At 40.3% G+C, this 18,914-nt stretch overlaps 2 protein-coding genes across 2 annotated transcripts in view; both read left to right on the plus strand.

Annotated features, from left to right (window-relative positions):
• Positions 1-537: 537 nt before the first annotated feature.
• Positions 538-14,916, plus strand: ints7 (integrator complex subunit 7). Its single transcript, XM_031322482.2, has 20 exons — positions 538-756; positions 900-1,029; positions 2,703-2,849; positions 3,042-3,179; positions 3,270-3,316; positions 5,413-5,612; positions 7,341-7,463; positions 7,553-7,670; positions 8,303-8,437; positions 8,551-8,648; positions 9,930-10,169; positions 10,458-10,595; positions 10,800-11,006; positions 11,261-11,455; positions 11,718-11,821; positions 11,919-11,987; positions 12,532-12,664; positions 13,399-13,497; positions 14,013-14,198; positions 14,511-14,916. Exons 1-20 carry the CDS (start codon positions 663-665, stop codon positions 14,790-14,792), a joined length of 2,883 nt encoding a protein of 960 aa, XP_031178342.1. The 5' UTR covers positions 538-662; the 3' UTR covers positions 14,793-14,916.
• Positions 14,917-16,506: 1,590 nt separating this feature from the next.
• Positions 16,507-18,914, plus strand: part of lpgat1 (lysophosphatidylglycerol acyltransferase 1) — a 44,982-nt gene continuing 42,574 nt past the window's right edge. Inside the window, exons 1-2 of the mRNA XM_031322555.2 lie at positions 16,507-17,131; positions 17,795-18,047. Of these exons, the coding sequence (XP_031178415.1) occupies positions 17,810-18,047 (238 nt within the window). The 5' untranslated portion in view covers positions 16,507-17,131; positions 17,795-17,809. The remainder of the gene's footprint in view (positions 17,132-17,794; positions 18,048-18,914) is intronic.

Here is an 18,914-nt window from a genome sequence, read left to right on the forward strand (position 1 = left end):
GATACACAACTTATATCCAACACAGTGTGTGATGTGAGAACTTTCGACGAGATGGACTTTTCTGTGAAGTGGGAGAAATCTTGTGTCCAGCAGTTTTGAAATAATTTGCATATTCATAGATTCTGGAGTTTTCAATGAGAGACAAGGACTACATGTGCTTTTAAAAATGTTTTTAATAATTAATTGAACATTTTTGTGGAAAAACCTTATCAGAAAGAAATTGTTATTCTAAGCATGAGAAAAAAATGTACCGAAGTAAAAGTACAAAAGTACTGCAACAAAACAGGTAAAATATGAAAAATATAAGTACTCATATAAGTAGCTTACAGCATTGTTGTTATAATTCTGCATCATTATTACTGATGCATTGTTTATCAAGGTGGATATAATTGTAACTGCTTTATATACTGTTGGGTAATATTCATATAAAACAATGCATCACACTTTAAAAACAGACTTATTTTAAACAAAATTAAATCTTAAAAGTAGAAGAAGAAAGCTTCAAAATGTCGAGCGCTTTATTTTGAAAACCAAAGTTGTAGACCGGAAATATTATTGCTGTAACGCTCGGTTTGAGTGAGTACTCTCCGTCTGTACAATGAAATGCTAACAGCTCATGGGTGCTGTCAAAGTTTTTTTTCAAGTAAAATAACTAAACAATAATGTCGCTTTCAACTGCACGTTCATTCTTGTCAGAGGCTTGTTATGGCGAACAAGAACTCGACGCCAATTCCGCTCTCATGGAGCTGGACAAAGGTGCGTAAACTAGCTTGCTTGCAAATTAGCATTGGTTGTCGTCTGACCCCGTGTGTTGTGTCTTGCGTCGGTTTAGCTAAATGTTACTGAATATATGAAATTAACCTGTTTTGTTGTGATCGGTGAAATTGCTTGAATTCCAGGGTTGCGGTCGGGAAAGCTGGGAGAGCAGTGTGAGGCTGTGGTGCTCTTCCCCAAACTCTTCCAGAAGTACCCTTTTCCCATCCTCATCAACTCTGCATTTCTGAAGCTAGCAGACATCTTTAGACTTGGGTATGGATGCTTTATAACTTGGTACTAAGACGACTCATTGACTAAATACAATTTTGAAGATAGCTTATCTCAGTTTTTGATGATTGCTAGTAAACTGACAACTTTCTGTCAGTTTGCTCGGTATACTTAATCATAACTAATAGTCTTTTACACGATTACAACAGTAATACATCATAATATTACACACACCTCTCAATAATACACAATACAATTCAACAGGACAACTAACTACATCCTGAAAAATGTACATAAAGTTGAATCAGCGCCTACCTAAAACAGTTTCAACAAAAAACTGAACATTATAGCTTTCATAAAGGAAGGAGTTAATGCACAGCTGGTGTATTTCTTTCACTAACATTATCTTATAAACTGACAACTGAGTGCATGTCAGGTAAAACTACTCAAAGTTTGCTGGTTACAGCTGCTTTTATCCATTTCATGTATTAAAGGTACACTGTGTTGTGTTTTAAGTATTTTATTAGCTAAAATCAATGTCTTCATTCATAAATATGTCCTCATTGGTGTAAAATTACCTCTGCCAATGATCTGACTTATCCTCGTAAGCGAAGAATTTCTTATCTGTATTTACATTGGACGGGCAAGTCCAAGGAAGCTTCCATGTCGTTCCGCCATTTTGAAAAACTATAATCGCTGAGAGGGACATAAAGCACTAGCCTACCTGTCTAGCTAATCCACAACGCGTTTTCGTTCAGAGCCAGCGTCACGTGACTGAAACCAGCTGAAACGGAGGAGATCAGTGAGAGGCGCTTGTCGCTGTCCCGGCAAATTTGAAAGCCTGCACTGCACTTTAGTTCATAATGGAGGATCATACTTATGCCGAGCCACAGGAGAAGGAATCCTCGTCGCCAAAAAAGCGAAAATTGGAAGACATGTTGTCATAGCTTCTTGGTACATAACGGCTACCGTAGTTGCAACACGCATTTGAAAAAGCGAGGCGCTAGAGAGCACTATTCGTTTGAATGCAAAATACAATTTCACCGCTACATGGGAGAAATTCCTACACAGTGTACCTTTTTTAAGGGATTTCGTTTTTGTTTTTTTTGCGGTTGGTAGTACTTAGAAAGCAATTTGAAGACATTTGGTGCTTGTGATAAGCAATATTTTAAACATTGAATAACCATACCAGGGTTTCCCCTAGAAAAGTTGTTTACCCTGGTGGCAAGTGTCTTTTTTTTGACGAGGGCACGACTCCGGACAGTCATATTCTGATGGCAGCATTAATGTAGAGTCCAATAGTTTCTATGATAACAGAATCATGGACAGAATCGCGCAATTGAGAATTTAATAAAGCTACAAGACAGATTCCATAGAAACCCTACATTAGGTCACTGCTAAAAGCTAACTGAAGATTTCAAAATATGACTACGTCTAAGTTTCCAACCAAGCCACCCCAATGTACCTGTAGTTAAAAAAAATATATTTAAAAATACATTAACAAATAATTCCCAGTGGTTTAGGCCCGATGGGGGGGAAACTTAGGCCCGGTGGGCCACCAGGCTTGCAATACACTGGGAGAAACCCTACATACTATATATTAAATGAAAGATGATATAATTAAAAGTAAGTAATCATTAGTAACATGTCTATGGTGGGTGATTGGTGAAATTGCGGTACCGATCTCTGTTTCTAAAAGCTTGTCTCTCTGATTTCAGGAACAATTTTCTGCGCCTTTGTGTGCTGAAAGTAACTCAACAGAGTGAGAAACATCTCGAAAAGATCCTCAATGTGGACGAATTTGTTAAAAGGGTGTTTTCGGTCATCCATAGCAACGACCCTGTGGCCAGAGCCATCACTCTGAGGTAATAATGCTTAATGTACTAAATAAAAAGGATGTTTAATCTTTTGCTGGTTGGCACAGGATTTCTAATTTAGAACGGAGAGACCAACATCTGCTAATGTTGTACTTCTCTTCAGTCCCACAAGAATTAATGTTGCTTGCTTGCCAGCTTATCTGAGGCTTAAAACAGCTATTTCCCTGTTGGTTTATTCAGGATGCTTGGTAGTTTGGCCTCCATCATCCCAGACAGGAAGAATGCCCACCACAGTATTCGCCAAAGTTTGGACTCTCATGACAATGTAGAAGTGGAGGCTGCCATATTTGCTGCTGCAAGTTTCTCTGCACAGTCAAAGTAAGGAAAATTCTTGCTCCACCTGAGCTGTGGTACATACACTATATATGGGATGCTGGTTTGTATAACATAACTTTGGTCTGTTTTCAGAGACTTTGCAGCAGGGATTTGCAACAAAGTCAGTGAGATGATTCAAGGTAAAAATCTTTATCCAGTACTAAAAAGGTCAGAGATCACTTTTAGAAAAACAGCTGTCCAGATTACCTTTTTTTTCCAAGTTTTGAATATTTGGTAAATCTTCCAAACAACTATCCAAAATTTAAATAAAAACAAATCAAGGCCTAAAACAGGTGATTAATAGTAAATGCATCAACGGATGTCATAGTTAAGACAACCTTTTAAACCTTTTATTAAACAAATGAGCAATAACGTGGTTAGTGTGAACATTGTAGCTCACACTAAAATAAATACAGTCCATTTAATAATCAAAATAAACATACAGCTCTGAAAGTATTGTAGAGAAGTATCTGAATGTCTGGATATTTGGAGCCAGGGCTAAGATATATATACATTGGAGGAAAATAAGTATTTGAACACCCTGCTATTTTGCAAGTTCTCCCACTTAGAAATCATGGAGGGGTCTGAAATTGTCATCGTAGGTGCATGTCCACTGTGAGAGACATAATCTAAAAACAAAAATCCAGAAATCACAATGTATGATTTTTTAACTATTTATTTGTATGATACAGCTGCAAATAAGTATTTGAACACCTGAGAAAATCAATGTTAATATTTGGTACAGTAGCCTTTGTTTGCAATTACAGACGTCAAACATTTCCTGTAGTTTTTCACCAGGTTTGCACACACTGCAGGAGGGATTTTGGCCCACTCCTCCACACAGATCTTCTCTAGATCAGTCAGGTTTCTGGGCTGTCGCTGAGAAACACGGAGTTTGAGCTCCCTCCAAAGATTCTCTATTGGGTTTAGGTCTGGAGACTGGCTAGGCCACGCCAGAACCTTGATATGCTTCTTACAGAGCCACTCCTTGGTTATCCTGGCTGTGTGCTTCAGGTCATTGTCATGTTGGAAGACCCAGCCTCGACCCATCTTCAATGCTCTAACTGAGGGAAGGAGGTTGTTCCCCAAAATCTAACAATACATGGCCCCGGTCATCCTCTCCTTAATACAGTGCAGTCGCCCTGTCCCATGTGCAGAAAAACACCCCCAAAGCATGATGCTACCACCCCCATGCTTCACAGTAGGGATGGTGTTCTTGGGATGGTACTCATCATTCTTCTTCCTCCAAACACGGTTAGTGGAATTATGACCAAAAAGTTCTATTTTGGTCTCATCTGACCACATGACTTTCTCCCATGACTCCTCTGGATCATCCAAATGGTCATTGGCAAACTTAAGACGGGCCTTGACATGTGCTGGTTTAAGCAGGGGAACCTTCCGTGCCATGCATGATTTCAAACCATGACGTCTTAGTGTATTACCAACAGTAACCTTGGAAACGGTGGTCCCAGCTCTTTTCAGGTCATTGACCAGCTCCTCCCGTGTAGTTCTGGGCTGATTTCTCACCTTTCTTAGGATCATTGAGACCCCACGAGGTGAGATCTTGCATGGAGCCCCAGTCCGAGGGAGATTGACAGTCATGTTTAGCTTCTTCCATTTTCTAATGATTGCTCCAACAGTGGACCTTTTTTCACCAAGCTGCTTGGCAATTTCCCCGTAGCCCTTTCCAGCCTTGTGGAGATGTACAATTTTGTCTCTAGTGTCTTTGGACAGCTCTTTGGTCTTGGCCATGTTAGTAGTTGGATTCTTACTGATTGTATGGGGTGGACAGGTGTCTTTATGCAGCTAATGACCTCAAACAGGTGCATCTAATTTAGGATAATAAATGGAGTGGAGGTGGACATTTTAAAGGTAGACTAACAGGTCTTTGAGGGTCAGAATTCTAGCTGATAGACAGGTGTTCAAATACTTATTTGCAGCTGTATCATACAAATAAATAGTGAAAAAAATCATATATTGTGATTTCTGGATTTTTTTTTTTTAGATTATGTCTCTCACAGTGGACATGCACCTACGATGACAATTTCAGACCCCTCCATGATTTCTAAGTGGGAGAACTTGCAAAATAGCAGGGTGTTCAAATACTTATTTTCCTCACTATATATATATATATATATATATATATATATCACTGTTCAGCAGATAGCTGTTGGTATGCTGTATTGTGTTTACTATATAGAGTAGAGTTATCATTCCTCCTATGTCTTAACCTCAGGTTTAGACACTCCAGTGGAACTGAAGCTGAAGTTGATCCCCATGCTGCAGCACATGCATCATGACGCCAGCTTGGCCTCAAGCAGCAGAGAGCTTCTACAGCACCTAGTCAACTCTTACCCCTCCACCCCCATGGTCATCGTCACCCTGCACACCTTCACCCAGCTGGCTGCCTCCTCCCTCATCGATATCCCAAAGCAGGTAGTACCATGACGTTACTTCTTAGATACTGTAATGGTAGGTTCACACATAGAAATATATATCTATTTTTTTTTTTTTTTTTAGATCAATTTTTTATTACTTTTTTATATTTTTAAACATACAGAACAGACAAACACAATTGAACAAGAACAACAACCCTCTCCCACCCCTCACCCTCTGTGGTCTCAAGGAAAGAAAACAAACAAATAACAAAAAACAATACAGGAATCAGGAATCACACCTTGCCTAGTCACTCTCCTCTAATTCTTGTGATGCTGAGGTCATTAGGACTGATACCTGTGCTGCTGCACCTTTCCATAGGTCTATAGTTGGTGACTTGGCTTTGTTAATCCTTGCTGTAGAGAGCTCAAGCATAACTATGTCCAGAAAATACGCCAACCACTGTTTTATACAAAGTGAGTGGTGGGGGGGGGGGTGTGTGCCAGCGCTGAGCTATCATTTTCTTGGTCGCGGTTAATCCAGCTAGCCAAATTTTCTTCTGTCTCCCAAGTAGGTGTAATTTAGAGTCGTCATTAAGTAACAAAACAATGGAGTCAGTAGGAATTCAACATCATATCACATTAGATATTACTGATGTTGTTTTATTCCAAAACTCATGCACCTGTTCACACTCCCAGACCATATGCAAGAAAGTTCCAGTTTGTTCAGGTTGGCAGAACGTGCAATAGGGAGTAGGAATGACTTTAGAGACGTAGCTCTTCTGAGGAGTCCAGTATGTCCTATGACATATGTTGAAGTGGATCTGCTGGTGATTTGGGTTCTTGGAACAGTGGGAAATGTTGTCCCAAACTGTCTCCCAATTAATTACGTTCCCCTCAGGGCTCAGCTCTCGCTCCCATTTCTTTAGTATTAGGAGTTCTCCTACAGATACTTGCATCAGTTTAGCATAAATCCTGGACACTAACCCTCTCACTGGAGAATCAACAAGCCATTTAATGATTGGGTGCATCTCAAGACTGTTCCCCCATGGCACTCCTTAACATTTTAGGGCTGATCTTAAGCGAAGATAAAGGAAGAAGGATGTCCTAGGGACCTCAAAGCTAGCTCTCAGGTTTTCAAAACTTAACATACCTTCATCATTGAATAGCTGGTCTAGAGTATAAATAACTCTGTCACTCCACTGGTTATAAACAAAAGGTTTGTTACCAGACATTAAGTGTATGTTGTGCCAAATTGGGGTGTTCAAATGCCACTTATTGGTGTAGCGTAGTTGCTCCTCAACTTGTTTTAAAGTTGGTCAATGTGTTGGTGATAATAGGGCCATAGGTTAGCATACACTTTTTTGGACACACACCTGCAAAGGCGAGGTCTTGCAGTCTTAGACTTCCAGTGAGGTTTTGCTCTATTTCTCTCCATGGGACTGTAGATGAGGGGTCAATCCACACTCTGAGGGCCCGCAGCTGAAAAGGTTAGGGAGGGCCAGGCCTCAAGTCTTTGTGGTACGTTGCAGGGTAGAGTATTTTAGCCTAGGTTGTTTATTATTCCAAATATACTGCCGAATTACGGTATCAAGTTTCTTCCAGAAATTTATTGGTAAGGGGGGTAAGGGGATCATTGTACTTAAGAAATTCACATGAGGAACTATGTTCATTTTAGAAATGTATATCTTTGACGTTTGGCTGTTAATGACGTAGCTCTTTTGCTATTATTGTCCAATCTAAACTAACTAACTGAAATTACTTTTTAATTGATTCCTTATCTGCACAGTTGCAGCTCCTCCTTCAATACCTGAAGGATGACCCAAGAAAAGCTGTGAAGAGACTTGCAACTAATGACCTGAAGCTTCTGGCTAAAAAGGCGCCTCACCTTTGGATCAGAGAAAACACTCAGGTAGAGTTTCAGAGGCTGACAGTTGCACTGTCGGTGTTGTCTTCATGGTTTAAAATCTGTAGGTAATCGATTGTGTTTCATCTCTGCAGACCCTGTGTGAATGTGCCCTGACCAGCCCTTACAACAGTTTGAAACTGGGGATGTTGGCTGTCCTCGCCACCCTCTCGGGGACAATTGCAATCAAGCAGTACTTCAATAATATGACAGGTTTAGTTCACTTTTAAAAACAACAAAAATGTTCTTGTTACACTGAAAAGCTGGAGTGCGAAACTTATGTCTCCCCCCTCTGGCAGTGAGAGTAATTACACAAACACTGATGCATATTAATGCTGCGTCACTGTAGTCTCTCCCCCCTTCCTGTCAAGGTATTTGGTAATACAGGACGACTGACATACTTTGTAACCAATCAGAATAAGCAGTGCTATGCTGTGAGGAACTGTAAGTGAGTGAGCAAGGTTGGTTAACAGAACTGTGTACTGCTCATGGAATGATGTTGTTGGGGAGTTAATAAACTACTCGTTCTGAGGACAAAAAGCTGTTCAGGCGTCCTTCCGGTGCCACACGACAGAAACCAGACTACAACTCTGGTATACTGAGAAATACAGAGTTTATTTCTGGCAGTGATAGGCTTAATCAGCATTGTGTGAACTTGTTTGTCAAGTGCTTGAATGTAACCGACATTTATTTATATGTTAAAGTTCTGCACTCTAGCTTTAAGTATGTAAGAATTTTATTTTAACCAGGCTTTAAATGCAGGTTTCCATTGCCATTATTTTTCATTCATTGAAGAAGGGAATGACTCTGAACTGATGTGTTTTCCTCTCAAACATTCTTCTCAGGTGGCTCTTCGGTTCCCCCCCTGCTCACTGACCTGGTTAAACTGGCACAAGAATGTTGTTACCATAGCAACCTGGCAGTGGCTGCTCATGGGGTGATAGTGCTCTCAAACATTGCCATTTCTTGTCCAGAAAAAGGTTAGGGATCCTTCTAATGTCAATTGCTCATTAATGGCTTCATCTCTCATTCACCCCACTGATGTTTGTGCTTGTGTGCCAAGGTTAAGTGTTGCTGTATCTCTCCTCCTCAGATATAGTACAGTTGGAGCAGGACACAGTTTTGGGAGTGGAGTCCCTTTTGATGCTTTGCAGTCAGGACAGCAGCCCCAGCACTCAGGCCACGCTCAAAGTAAGACAACGTTATAACCACAAGGCAGATGGCATTGATTGGATGAATATTTCAGGAATAGGGCTGGGAATCGAACCTCATTTGGTACCAACCCAAATGTGTTCATATCACATAATGTAGAAAACTTTCCTGTTACCTAAGCTGGCAAAGTTGTTGTATGACTGCTTGTGTTTATAAAACATTAGTCTCGCATTGCCAGACCTTCCTCCACAGCGCTGTGGAGGAGGGTCTGGCGAGTCCAGACAGCATTCCGGGATGGGAGAAAAACGTGCTCTGGTTTTTTGGCATTTCTTTAAACCAATCACAATCGTCTTGGGTGGCACCAAGTAGCCTCGGGAAGGAACTTGTTTTAGTGGAACGTGTACATTCAAAAGTTGTTTTAGTCGTGCGAGAGAAAACTCAGATTTGACCGATAGTCTAGCTAGCTGTCTCAATTTACCCTGCAGAGATCTGAGGAGCAGTCAACCATAGTCCTCATAAATCCACCGGAGTTTAAAATTCCAACACAAAGAAAGCAGAAAAAACATGCATCCGGTGGAATTTCCTGCTGCACCGGAGCAATCCCGGAAGTGGATTGTCGTGGATATAGACTAGTAAAACATTAACATTTGAGAAATTGCTCTCTTTTTGTTAAATGTAAAAGGTCTTTATAGAACAACATGAAGGAAAACTCATGTATCCTATTGAAAATAGTATCACATTTCAAATTATACCCAGCCCATGTAAGTAAAAGTGCCATGCCGAATGTTCTTGATAATTTAATATTTACACGGAAATGTAAAACTAGTTGCTAGTGCCTAGTTGAGTGCCTAGTAATTAGTTAGGATGGGTTAAATGCAGGGAACAAATTTCACTGCACGTTGTGCTGTGTATGATTATGTGTGTGACAAATAAAGATTTCTTCTTCTATTGTGAGGCATTTAGGATACAGTATTTTGACCGAAAAAATTATCCAAACTCTGTTTACATTTGTGTTATTTGATACCAAAGCAATAATAAATGCGGCGTCCATCTTTAATATCTGTTGGAAAAATGATTGCAACTAACGAGGGTAAAATTATTTTGGGAGCATTGCTCAGTAAAGCTTAATTGTTATGACTTTATCTAACACTGACAGCCATAATACCAGCACACCTCACCTAAATCATCTAACTCACTGCCATCCACCTCCTGGAAATGTATGTAATTATGATTGATTACAAGGAGGGTGTTTTCCATCTCCCCCCCCATCATGACCTAATAATACCCATCCCTAAACGTCCATTTTTGTTTCAACCCTAGACAGCCCTCACCTCATTGGTCAAACTGCTGAAAAATCGACCCCATCTCAGCCAATCGGTGGTGGAATTCCTGCTTGGCCAGCTCCACTTATCCTGTGACTCCTCTCGCGTTCTCATGTGCCACGCTCTGGCAGCCATCGCCAGCCACCTGCCGGTGTTGGGCGACGGCATGCTGGGAGATCTGGTGGACCTCTACAGAGTGGCCAGTCACTCCTCCACTGACAAGCAGCAAGAGCTTCTGGTGAGAGATTGTGCATGAGTCAGCTGCTGTTTAGACAGTAAATTAATGCTCACAACACTTAAGTGTAGCTTTTATGTTGTAAGCACAGGCACAGGAGACTCACAACAGCATTTGCATGACAATTAAGTAGTAAATGTGTTGTATCTATGTTCTGCAAACCTGTTTTCAATTAGAAATAGAACTTGTTTAGTTTTTTTTTAGCCTGTGCATTACTGCTAACCCACAACTATGTTCAATGACATTGCATTCAGCTCATAACACTCATCTCTCCCGATGTGATTGCTGCAGGTTTCCTTGGCAACAGTGATTTTTGTCGCTAGCCAGTCGTCTCTGTCAGCCGAAGTGAAGACTGTCATCCAACAGCAGCTGGAGAATGTTGCTAATGGCTGGACGGTGTACCGCATCGCACGACAAGCCTCACGCATGGTAATCTCTTCTGCTTGAACATAACCAGAACTGTACTATGAAATGGCTTAAACCTTAAGTCTTTTGTAGAACTGGTAAAGGTCTTCCTAGGCAGAAGCATTTATTTGTTTAAATTAAAATGTGTCAAGAGCTGAAGAAGCCACAGACATAGTACTGCCAAATCCTGCACCTGAAACATAATGAAAAATGATCATTAATCTGCAGGGATGCCACGAGTTCTCCAGCGAGCTGTACCAGAGTCTGCGGACCCGCGTAGCATCAGAGCACTTCTACTTCTGGCTGAACAGCCTGAAGGAGTTTTCCCAGGCAGAGCAGTGCCTGAGTCACGTGGAAGACGGAGACTACAGTGGAGCCATGAGCGCCATCGCCGAGGCCCTGCGCTCCTACCAAAAGGGCATTGCTTCCCTCACAGTCAGTTATCTTTCAGGCATCTGCTTGTCAAAAAACATGAGTACAATTCCTCCTACTTCACCAAGACGCTTAGCTGCTCATGCTCCGTCTGGAGAGTCTTGCTATGGAAGCTGATTTCACGGCATCCTAAATTGTTAATGGATTAAGTCACCTAATACCTGATCCTAACTTGTTAGGTGTCAACTCAATGAGACCTGTGTCAGTCTTCAGCTCTAGTGTTCATGTGCTGTTATCTGATTAATCCCTCCCTCCAGGCTGCCAGCACTCCTCTGAGTCCGCTTACATTCCAGTGTGAGTTCATCAAGCTGCGGATCGACACCCTGCAAGCCCTGTCACAGCTCATTTGTACCTGCAACAGCTTGAAAACCAGCCCTCCTCCTGCCATTGCCACCACCATCGCCCTCACCTCAGGCAATGACCTGCAGCGGTGCGGCCGTATCGCCATGCAGGTAAAACACTTATAGTGTGGTAGATACAGTCGGTCTCCACCTGCAGGAAAGGGGTCCTTTTTCCAGGAAACAGGTAGTCATGTTGTAACATGCCGTAGCATACCATATACTCACCAAATTGCTAGATGGCATCAATTTGTGAACGTGTAGGGGAAGTTTTGACACATATTGTTAATCAGGACCTATACTTAATGTGAGGAAATGAGATGGTTAATGGCCCAGGCGTCCAAATGTAGCTCATCAGCATTTTTCTTTTTCCCAGATGAAGGTATGCATGGATGAGTTCAGAAGTCTTGCAGCTCGCTACGCTGATTTACACCAGTCGTCGTTTGACGCTGATTATGCCACTCTTCGCAATGTGGAGCTGTATCCTCAAACATGCCTCAGTCACATCGCACTTTCTCTGCTGTTATGTCTTCTTTCTTCAATGTCGGCCATTTTTCTTTAACTGTTGACTGCTCAGACAACAACAGAGCTGTTTGCTTGTCTCCCATGTTATAGAAGCGCTGATACTGGACCCACAGGCAGCCAGGTGAGAGCTGTTGTAGTCCACAAAGGTAGAACAATGTGAATGAATTTGTTTGGTGTTTAGGAGACATTTTAAAATTGAATTTAGTCTAGATTTCTTCAAGTATCATTTCCAATATAATGAGAAAATTGCTGTATAATAAATGTACTTCTGCCTTTATTAATTAACTTGGGTTAGAGGATTTTCACTGGCTTGACATATGAGAAAAGGTATATTCTCTGTGGTAGACTGCCAGTAAAATGTGAGGAAAATGTCAACGTAGTTTAAATACATCATATTGAATTTGTCAAAAAATGCAATCATGCATTAACCAACTACAGTATGATGTATGGATGTATATTTTTGTAAGCTGCACATTTGACGTAGATGACACCGTAATATATATAAATGCATTTTATTCAATTTAGATTAAAAGGTTTTTTATTGTACCATGTTCTTGAGTTTTTTTCTATTGAAAGTGCTTCGCCATAACACACATTGCCCGAAGGCATTCTCCTGGCAGACGTTTGTCTGTAACAGATTGTCTCTCTCTCTTTCTGTAATCTAGTTTTCAGGAGTATGGCACTCTGGGGTCGGTCCAGACAGAGAGTGAATATGAGCGACTGATGATGTCAGTCTTCAGTCGCGTGTTGGAGGAAGTGGAGGGCCTCACCAAGAAACACCCTCCTGTTTCACACCTGGTAAGATTAATATAGAATACCTTGTAAGTTACTTACTCTTACTTAGCTCTGCTTTTATCTAGTATAATATATGTAGTGTATTTGATCTAAACTTTTTCTGCTGCCGCTTATTCTTGTTTTCTTTGGGGTTTGTTTTTAATTTATTTTGTACTTCATTTTAAATAGTTTTGGACTCACTTATACCTGTATATTAGAGGATGGATACCCGAACCGAGCCCGTCAGGACCCGATATTTAGAAATGATGTTCGGGTTCGGTCACATCAGCACGATAAGGAATTGAACATTTTAAATTTAAAATGGCTCATTATGTAGGTGCGTGCCTGTATTAACGTGCGCTTGTTGCCCCGTGTGTGCTGATGCGCTCATCTGTTGACATTTCAATGCCTTCCTACAGTTGCTTAATAAAAGCGGGCTTTCCACATAAACACACGTACATGTGTCATTAGTATGAGAAAAAAAAGTAGATTTTAACTGTGTCGGGCTCGGACAGAAATATCGGAATGTCGGGTCGGGTTCGGTTACTGCTCTGTCGGACGAAAAATGCGGCCTGATCCGCACTCTACTGTATATGTGTCTTAACTGGATATTGTCCACACAGACATCTTGGCCTGTTAATGTTATGTATTTTAATCTCAACAAGACTTTAACCTGAATATTATTTTTTTTTTTTAAATGACAAATTACTCATAATGTCAATAATGTAAACGTATTGTTTTCTGTTATTGATTTGCAGCATACAGGTTGTCTCTGTGATGCTGTCATAGCTTTGCTCAAGGTCCCGCTGTCTTTCCAGAGGTATTTCTTCCAAAAGCTCCAGTCAACAAGCATTAAGGTACAGTAATTTCTTTTTTTTAAATTACTTTAATTAGAAAAGTACAAAACAATGTTTGTCCCAATTCCCAAGTGTAGATGTCAAACAGAATGTAAGACATTAAGAATGATCGAGAGCTCACTGTACTACTTTCTATGTACTACTAAGTAAATGTGTGTATTACTAATGTATGAGGGAGATGATTTATCTCCTCATTAGATAAATAAATGCGGTACACTTTACAACTTCCTCTTTGTAGTTTTTAGATTTACATATGCTCAGGACAACATAAGTGTACAGAATGCCTCTAATTGTTAATAATCACTTCATCAACAAAACAAAGAATGGGAAAGCCACACCCTCATAACTCTGATGCATTTATATGACCATATAAAGATCAACCTTTTGGCAAACTCCCGTAAACCTGTTTCAACATGCAGTGCAAAGGAACATGCAGTACAGTTGCAGCTATATACGGCAGTCTTTCTTTAGCTCTGTTAAGGCTGACCCATGTACATCTTTTTTTATTTTTCCAGCTCGCCCTCTCTCCTTCCCCACGAACGCCGAGTGAACCGATCCCAGTGCAGAGCAGCCAGCAGCTCACTCTAAAGGTGGAGGGGGTGGTGCAGCATGGTACGACGCCAGGACTCTTCAGGAAAATCCAGTCTGTCTGTCTCAATGTCACTTCAGTCCTTCAGAGCAAGACAGGACCTGACTACAAGGTATTGAGTGTTTGCCTTCATCTTTGGTTACTGCTCAGACAGTTAGGGAAATACAAATATTTGAAAATCATAGATATCTGAACTCCATTCTCCTGTGCTATTATTATACCGTATATTCTCCTGAGTATATTGCTCTTTGATCCATGTATTGAAGCTCATACCTGGTATTCTTAACCTGTATAAGCAGTGCAAACACAGCTACATACTGTGTTTATCCACAGATAACGCTAGTTCTGACATTTGTACTCCCATTTGTTGTTGTGTTGCTGCTCTGATGATGATCCCTAATTTGTCTTGTTTTTTCCCTTCTAGATTCCACTCGACACTAAAACTAATGAGATCGAGCAGCGAGTAGAACCCCACAACGACTACTTCAGCACCCAGTTCTTGCTAAATTTCTCCATCTTGGGCACTCACACTGTCACTGTGGAGGCCTCTGTGGTGGATGAGAGTGGCATCGAGTGGAAGACCGGGCCCAAGACGACGGTGTCAGTCAAATCCCTGGAGGATCCTTACTCCCAGCAGCTCCGTCATCAGCTGCAGCAGAGTGGAGCTCAGCCTGCTCCACAGAGGAGTGCATACGCTCGCTTCTAGCGGATGTCCTCTCAGTGCTTTAGCGTCAAAACCGTTTTAGCTTGTGTACGTGACCTGTTTTGTCTTGTGGAAAATTAATATGTACATATTTTTTCAATGATTAAAAAAACAGATTTAATTTTAATGCTGCACGTTAATTGTAACCCCAAAATAAAGTTGACCAGCTATAAAGAACACACAATAATGCAGTTTCAACATACACACAAAGCCCACACATTTTTGGCTGATGGTAAAGATTTTCAGCATAAAAATTGGCCACTAGTAAGAGGAAAAATTGCTTTTAGTTTCTTGTCCATATTATTTATCAAATAGTATTTTATTAAGGACAATTTAGTATTGGAAGAGACTGGATCTATTCTACATAAAGTGTAATAACATAAAGAGCCATCAGGGGGCAGACCAAAGTCATTAAATGGACATTGTCTGAAGAGCACTCAAACCTTTCATGTATATTCCAGACTTATCAGAATTACAATGTTAAAATGTCAGCATTTAGACTTTTAGAATATATAATTTTGTGTTCAATCCTATAGACCTAGTGTAACATTTAATCACCGAAATATAATCTTTCCCCCCCAACATTTACAACACTCTAAACTCTCACATTCTAAAATACAATAACATCATAATAACGATGCAAACTCCATTAGCCCACGCTGTTTCCAGATAAAATTTAACTAAATGCATCGATTTTAACGAACTCACGCACACACACTGGAGATGTAATCTGAAAAGAACTCGCTGCCGGGAATGAGTCGAGTCCAGATGATTTAAAATGAAGTCATACGATTTTGTCTAAATTAGAAAAGCGTTCTTGTTCATATATTCTAAAACCATCAGTACTTGACATCAGAGAGTCTGCGCACTTAACGGCTAGAAGCTGGCGTCAGGTGAACACACAAGCGTGAAGTGAGAAAGAATAAAAATAAAAGTTCCGCACCTGGTTTTCAAAATTAAACGTTTTTACTGAACATACAATGTGATATTTTTGTATACATTCAAACCAAAGAAATCCATTTTAAAATTTTCCCAATGTTGAACGTAAGTAGAAGCAAATTCAGAGGATGACTTTCTTTAGATTGATCATTTGGCAACAATAAAAAGTCAAGCCTCATTCTTGTAAATACACTGAAATGATTGCTTTTCCTGATTGTAGACTTACAGCTCTCACAGATTTGTTTTCCTTCTCCGATTTGTGTAATTATTTTAGATTTTTATGCATTCAATGTCACTATTCTGACAACATGCATATATTTCATTTACAATGCAGGATTTTGGCTTTTTTTTTTTTTTTAAATTGCAATTGCACTACTAATATACAATATCAACTGTACTCAAAAGTACATCTTGCATTATCACCTAGCGTTGTGTCCCAATTGTGTAGATATTTCTTAACTAAATTTGTGCGACAGGTGGTCGGCAGGGGCCCAACAGCAGATGTCTACTCCTAGGGCACCTTAAAATATTGTCATATTTCATTATATATATATATATATATATAAACTCCAAATACTGAGCAGAATCTAACAACCAAACTATAAAAATTCAATCAAACGTATAAATAGCAAAACTATGAACACAGCATATTCTCTATAATACGGTGTTATGTGTTTAGTATAGATATGAAAGTTAATTATTTCTATAATTATAATTATATTATATATAAGTTATTTAAAAAAAATTTGTCAACACCTACCTAAATTTGACCCTTTTATTTTGAAGGTAAAGGAGACTCACTTCCGCACTTACCCTTTTGATCTTTTGTGTACATTGACGCCGTGTAAATCGTCTGGAGAAAGATAACGGGTCCTGCCAGCATAGAAACGAAAAATCGCTGTTCTTCGTATTTGATGTGCATATGTCGTTTAGAGTTTGTGTTTGCGTTTTTGTAAACAGCAACGTTGATCCCAGGCCCGGCCCAAACCGCCTCTCGTCGTTATTCGCTAATGGGAGCTCAGTAGCTAGCTAACTTGACGATGATGATGATGCATCAGTGGAATTATCCCGGTGTCTCTGACTGAGATGGAGCCAGCGACGCTCAAGTGGAGTTGCTTGCTTGCTAGCTAGCTAGCAAGCTAACGGTGCCCGCCGGGGTTCACTGTGCCCGAGCAGCCCTGGATAACGTTAGCTAAATGGGTGCTACTGCAGCTTATCACACAGGGTTTGTTGTAACGTTATCAGACATTTCCACTCCCAGATTTGAGAGAGACTGATCATGCCAACTAGCAAAAGATGCTAACTTGACCGTTTAGGTTAGCCACACGTGACACAGTTTATCTCGCTCAAACAATTAGCTACATTCTCTGGCCGTCCTTGGATGCTCCAGTGACATTAATTGGGTGAGTAACATGAGCAACCAGACCTTTACTAAATTACAGGGTCGGGCTGTATTTTGGATGAGGCAAACGGATGTTGCGCTTTGCACCAGCCTGCAGACATCCGAGTTTGGTAATTTCTCATAAAATACCTGAATATTTCAGCTTCTTAGCTACCTCTGTTATGTGTGTCAGTGTTTTTAGGAGTAATGTTACATCCAAGGGTTGCCATACCTTACATATTTCTTAACATCTGTCCCGTTATGCTAACTCAGCCTACTGCTAGCTAGCATGTCGTGAAGTGCTCGACCATGTCCCGTGCGACTGGTCCTTTTATGGTCCTTTCTTTGCATGCATTAACGTTACTGTTAAGGCTAGGCAGCTAGTTAGCAGGCAGTCACGAAAAACAAATAGGCACAGTTCAGAATAAATCCCTTAAATAATAATCAAAAGACCGCGTCCACTACGCGCGTGTTACATTCAAATGCCGTTAAATAGCCTCACCCTGGCCTCAACCGGTTAACGGCAGACACTATGCTATAACATTGGGTTATTTGCGGATTTTGGTCCTGTTTCGAGCTCGGTTTGTTTACAGTAAGGATAATGTTGCGTCCACCCTTGGCTTGACTTGTTTTTTGTCAAACAAACCAAACTGAGATGCTAACAGCTGCTGTCTCTCTGTTACAGACGGTGTGTATCAGGATGGCACAGCTCTTGGACGGGGCCGGCAAGCTGGGCTGGGTTCTGCTCAAGTCTGTGATCCGTTTTGTGTTCATGTTTTTTAACAACTGTGTAGCCATCCCATCCTACTGCTTATACCTGGTGCTTCTCCAGCCGCTGAGAATATGGGACAGCTCCACTTTCTGGTACATCGAAGGAGTCATGTTCAAATGGTTGCTGGCCATGGTGTCTTCATGGGGCTGGATCGCAGGTTATACAGGTACGATAGTTAATCATTCAAATACATAGCCATTGTTCCATGTGCTGCCTTGCATGTAAAGCGATGTTTGCATGCTGGACTCAGTGATAACAGCTTACTGATGGGTAAGCATGGACAAGATTGCTACAAAACCAGTAAAGTTGCTCTCCAGTTTGTGCTTCATGTATTTACTTTCAAGACAAAGAGATAAACATCTGTTTCACTGAAAAATAGACCTGACAATGTCTGAGAAGCCCAGAAGTTTGCTGCTCTTCTCAAAGACTCTTCCAGCCATCTGAATGAAAACATGTTCAGTTTGCTACATGATAAAAAAGGCTGTTTGCTAATCCAAACAAAGATGGTAGCCATAAAATGACATATTTATTTGCTTAATTCATACGTGAACCAAAATGTAACCATTTTAATATTGGTTATGTTTGATAAATATATGTTACTTGATACTATTTTATATTTTCATATAAAATTACATGCTAATATTTTTCTTCTGCAAGTATATGCCATTTATTTTTTACCGTGCAGCAAAAATTCTTTTTTTTCATCCAGACGGTTTGAAGAGTCTTTAAGGATTTTGGAAATGTATCTTCAGATCAACAGTAAATGTTAAACAATCATCAGGGCTTTTCAAAACATCGCCAGGTTTTTCAGAGAAACGGACGCTTGCCTCATTAGGGGTGTGCAAAAAAAAATCGGTTCACATTTGAATCGCGATTCAAAATCGATTCCGATTTTTTTTTTTTTTTTTTTTTTTTTTTAATTGTATGTCTACTGCAATCACATGGGAAAATTTACTACATTTACATACTGTGAATATTTTTTTTTTTTAATCGAGAATCATTTTTGAATCGAAAATCGATTTTTGAATTGAAT

This window comes from Sander lucioperca, chromosome 19 (genome assembly GCF_008315115.2).
Source record: "Sander lucioperca isolate FBNREF2018 chromosome 19, SLUC_FBN_1.2, whole genome shotgun sequence".
In the NCBI taxonomy this organism is placed as follows: Eukaryota; Metazoa; Chordata; class Actinopteri; order Perciformes; family Percidae; genus Sander; species Sander lucioperca.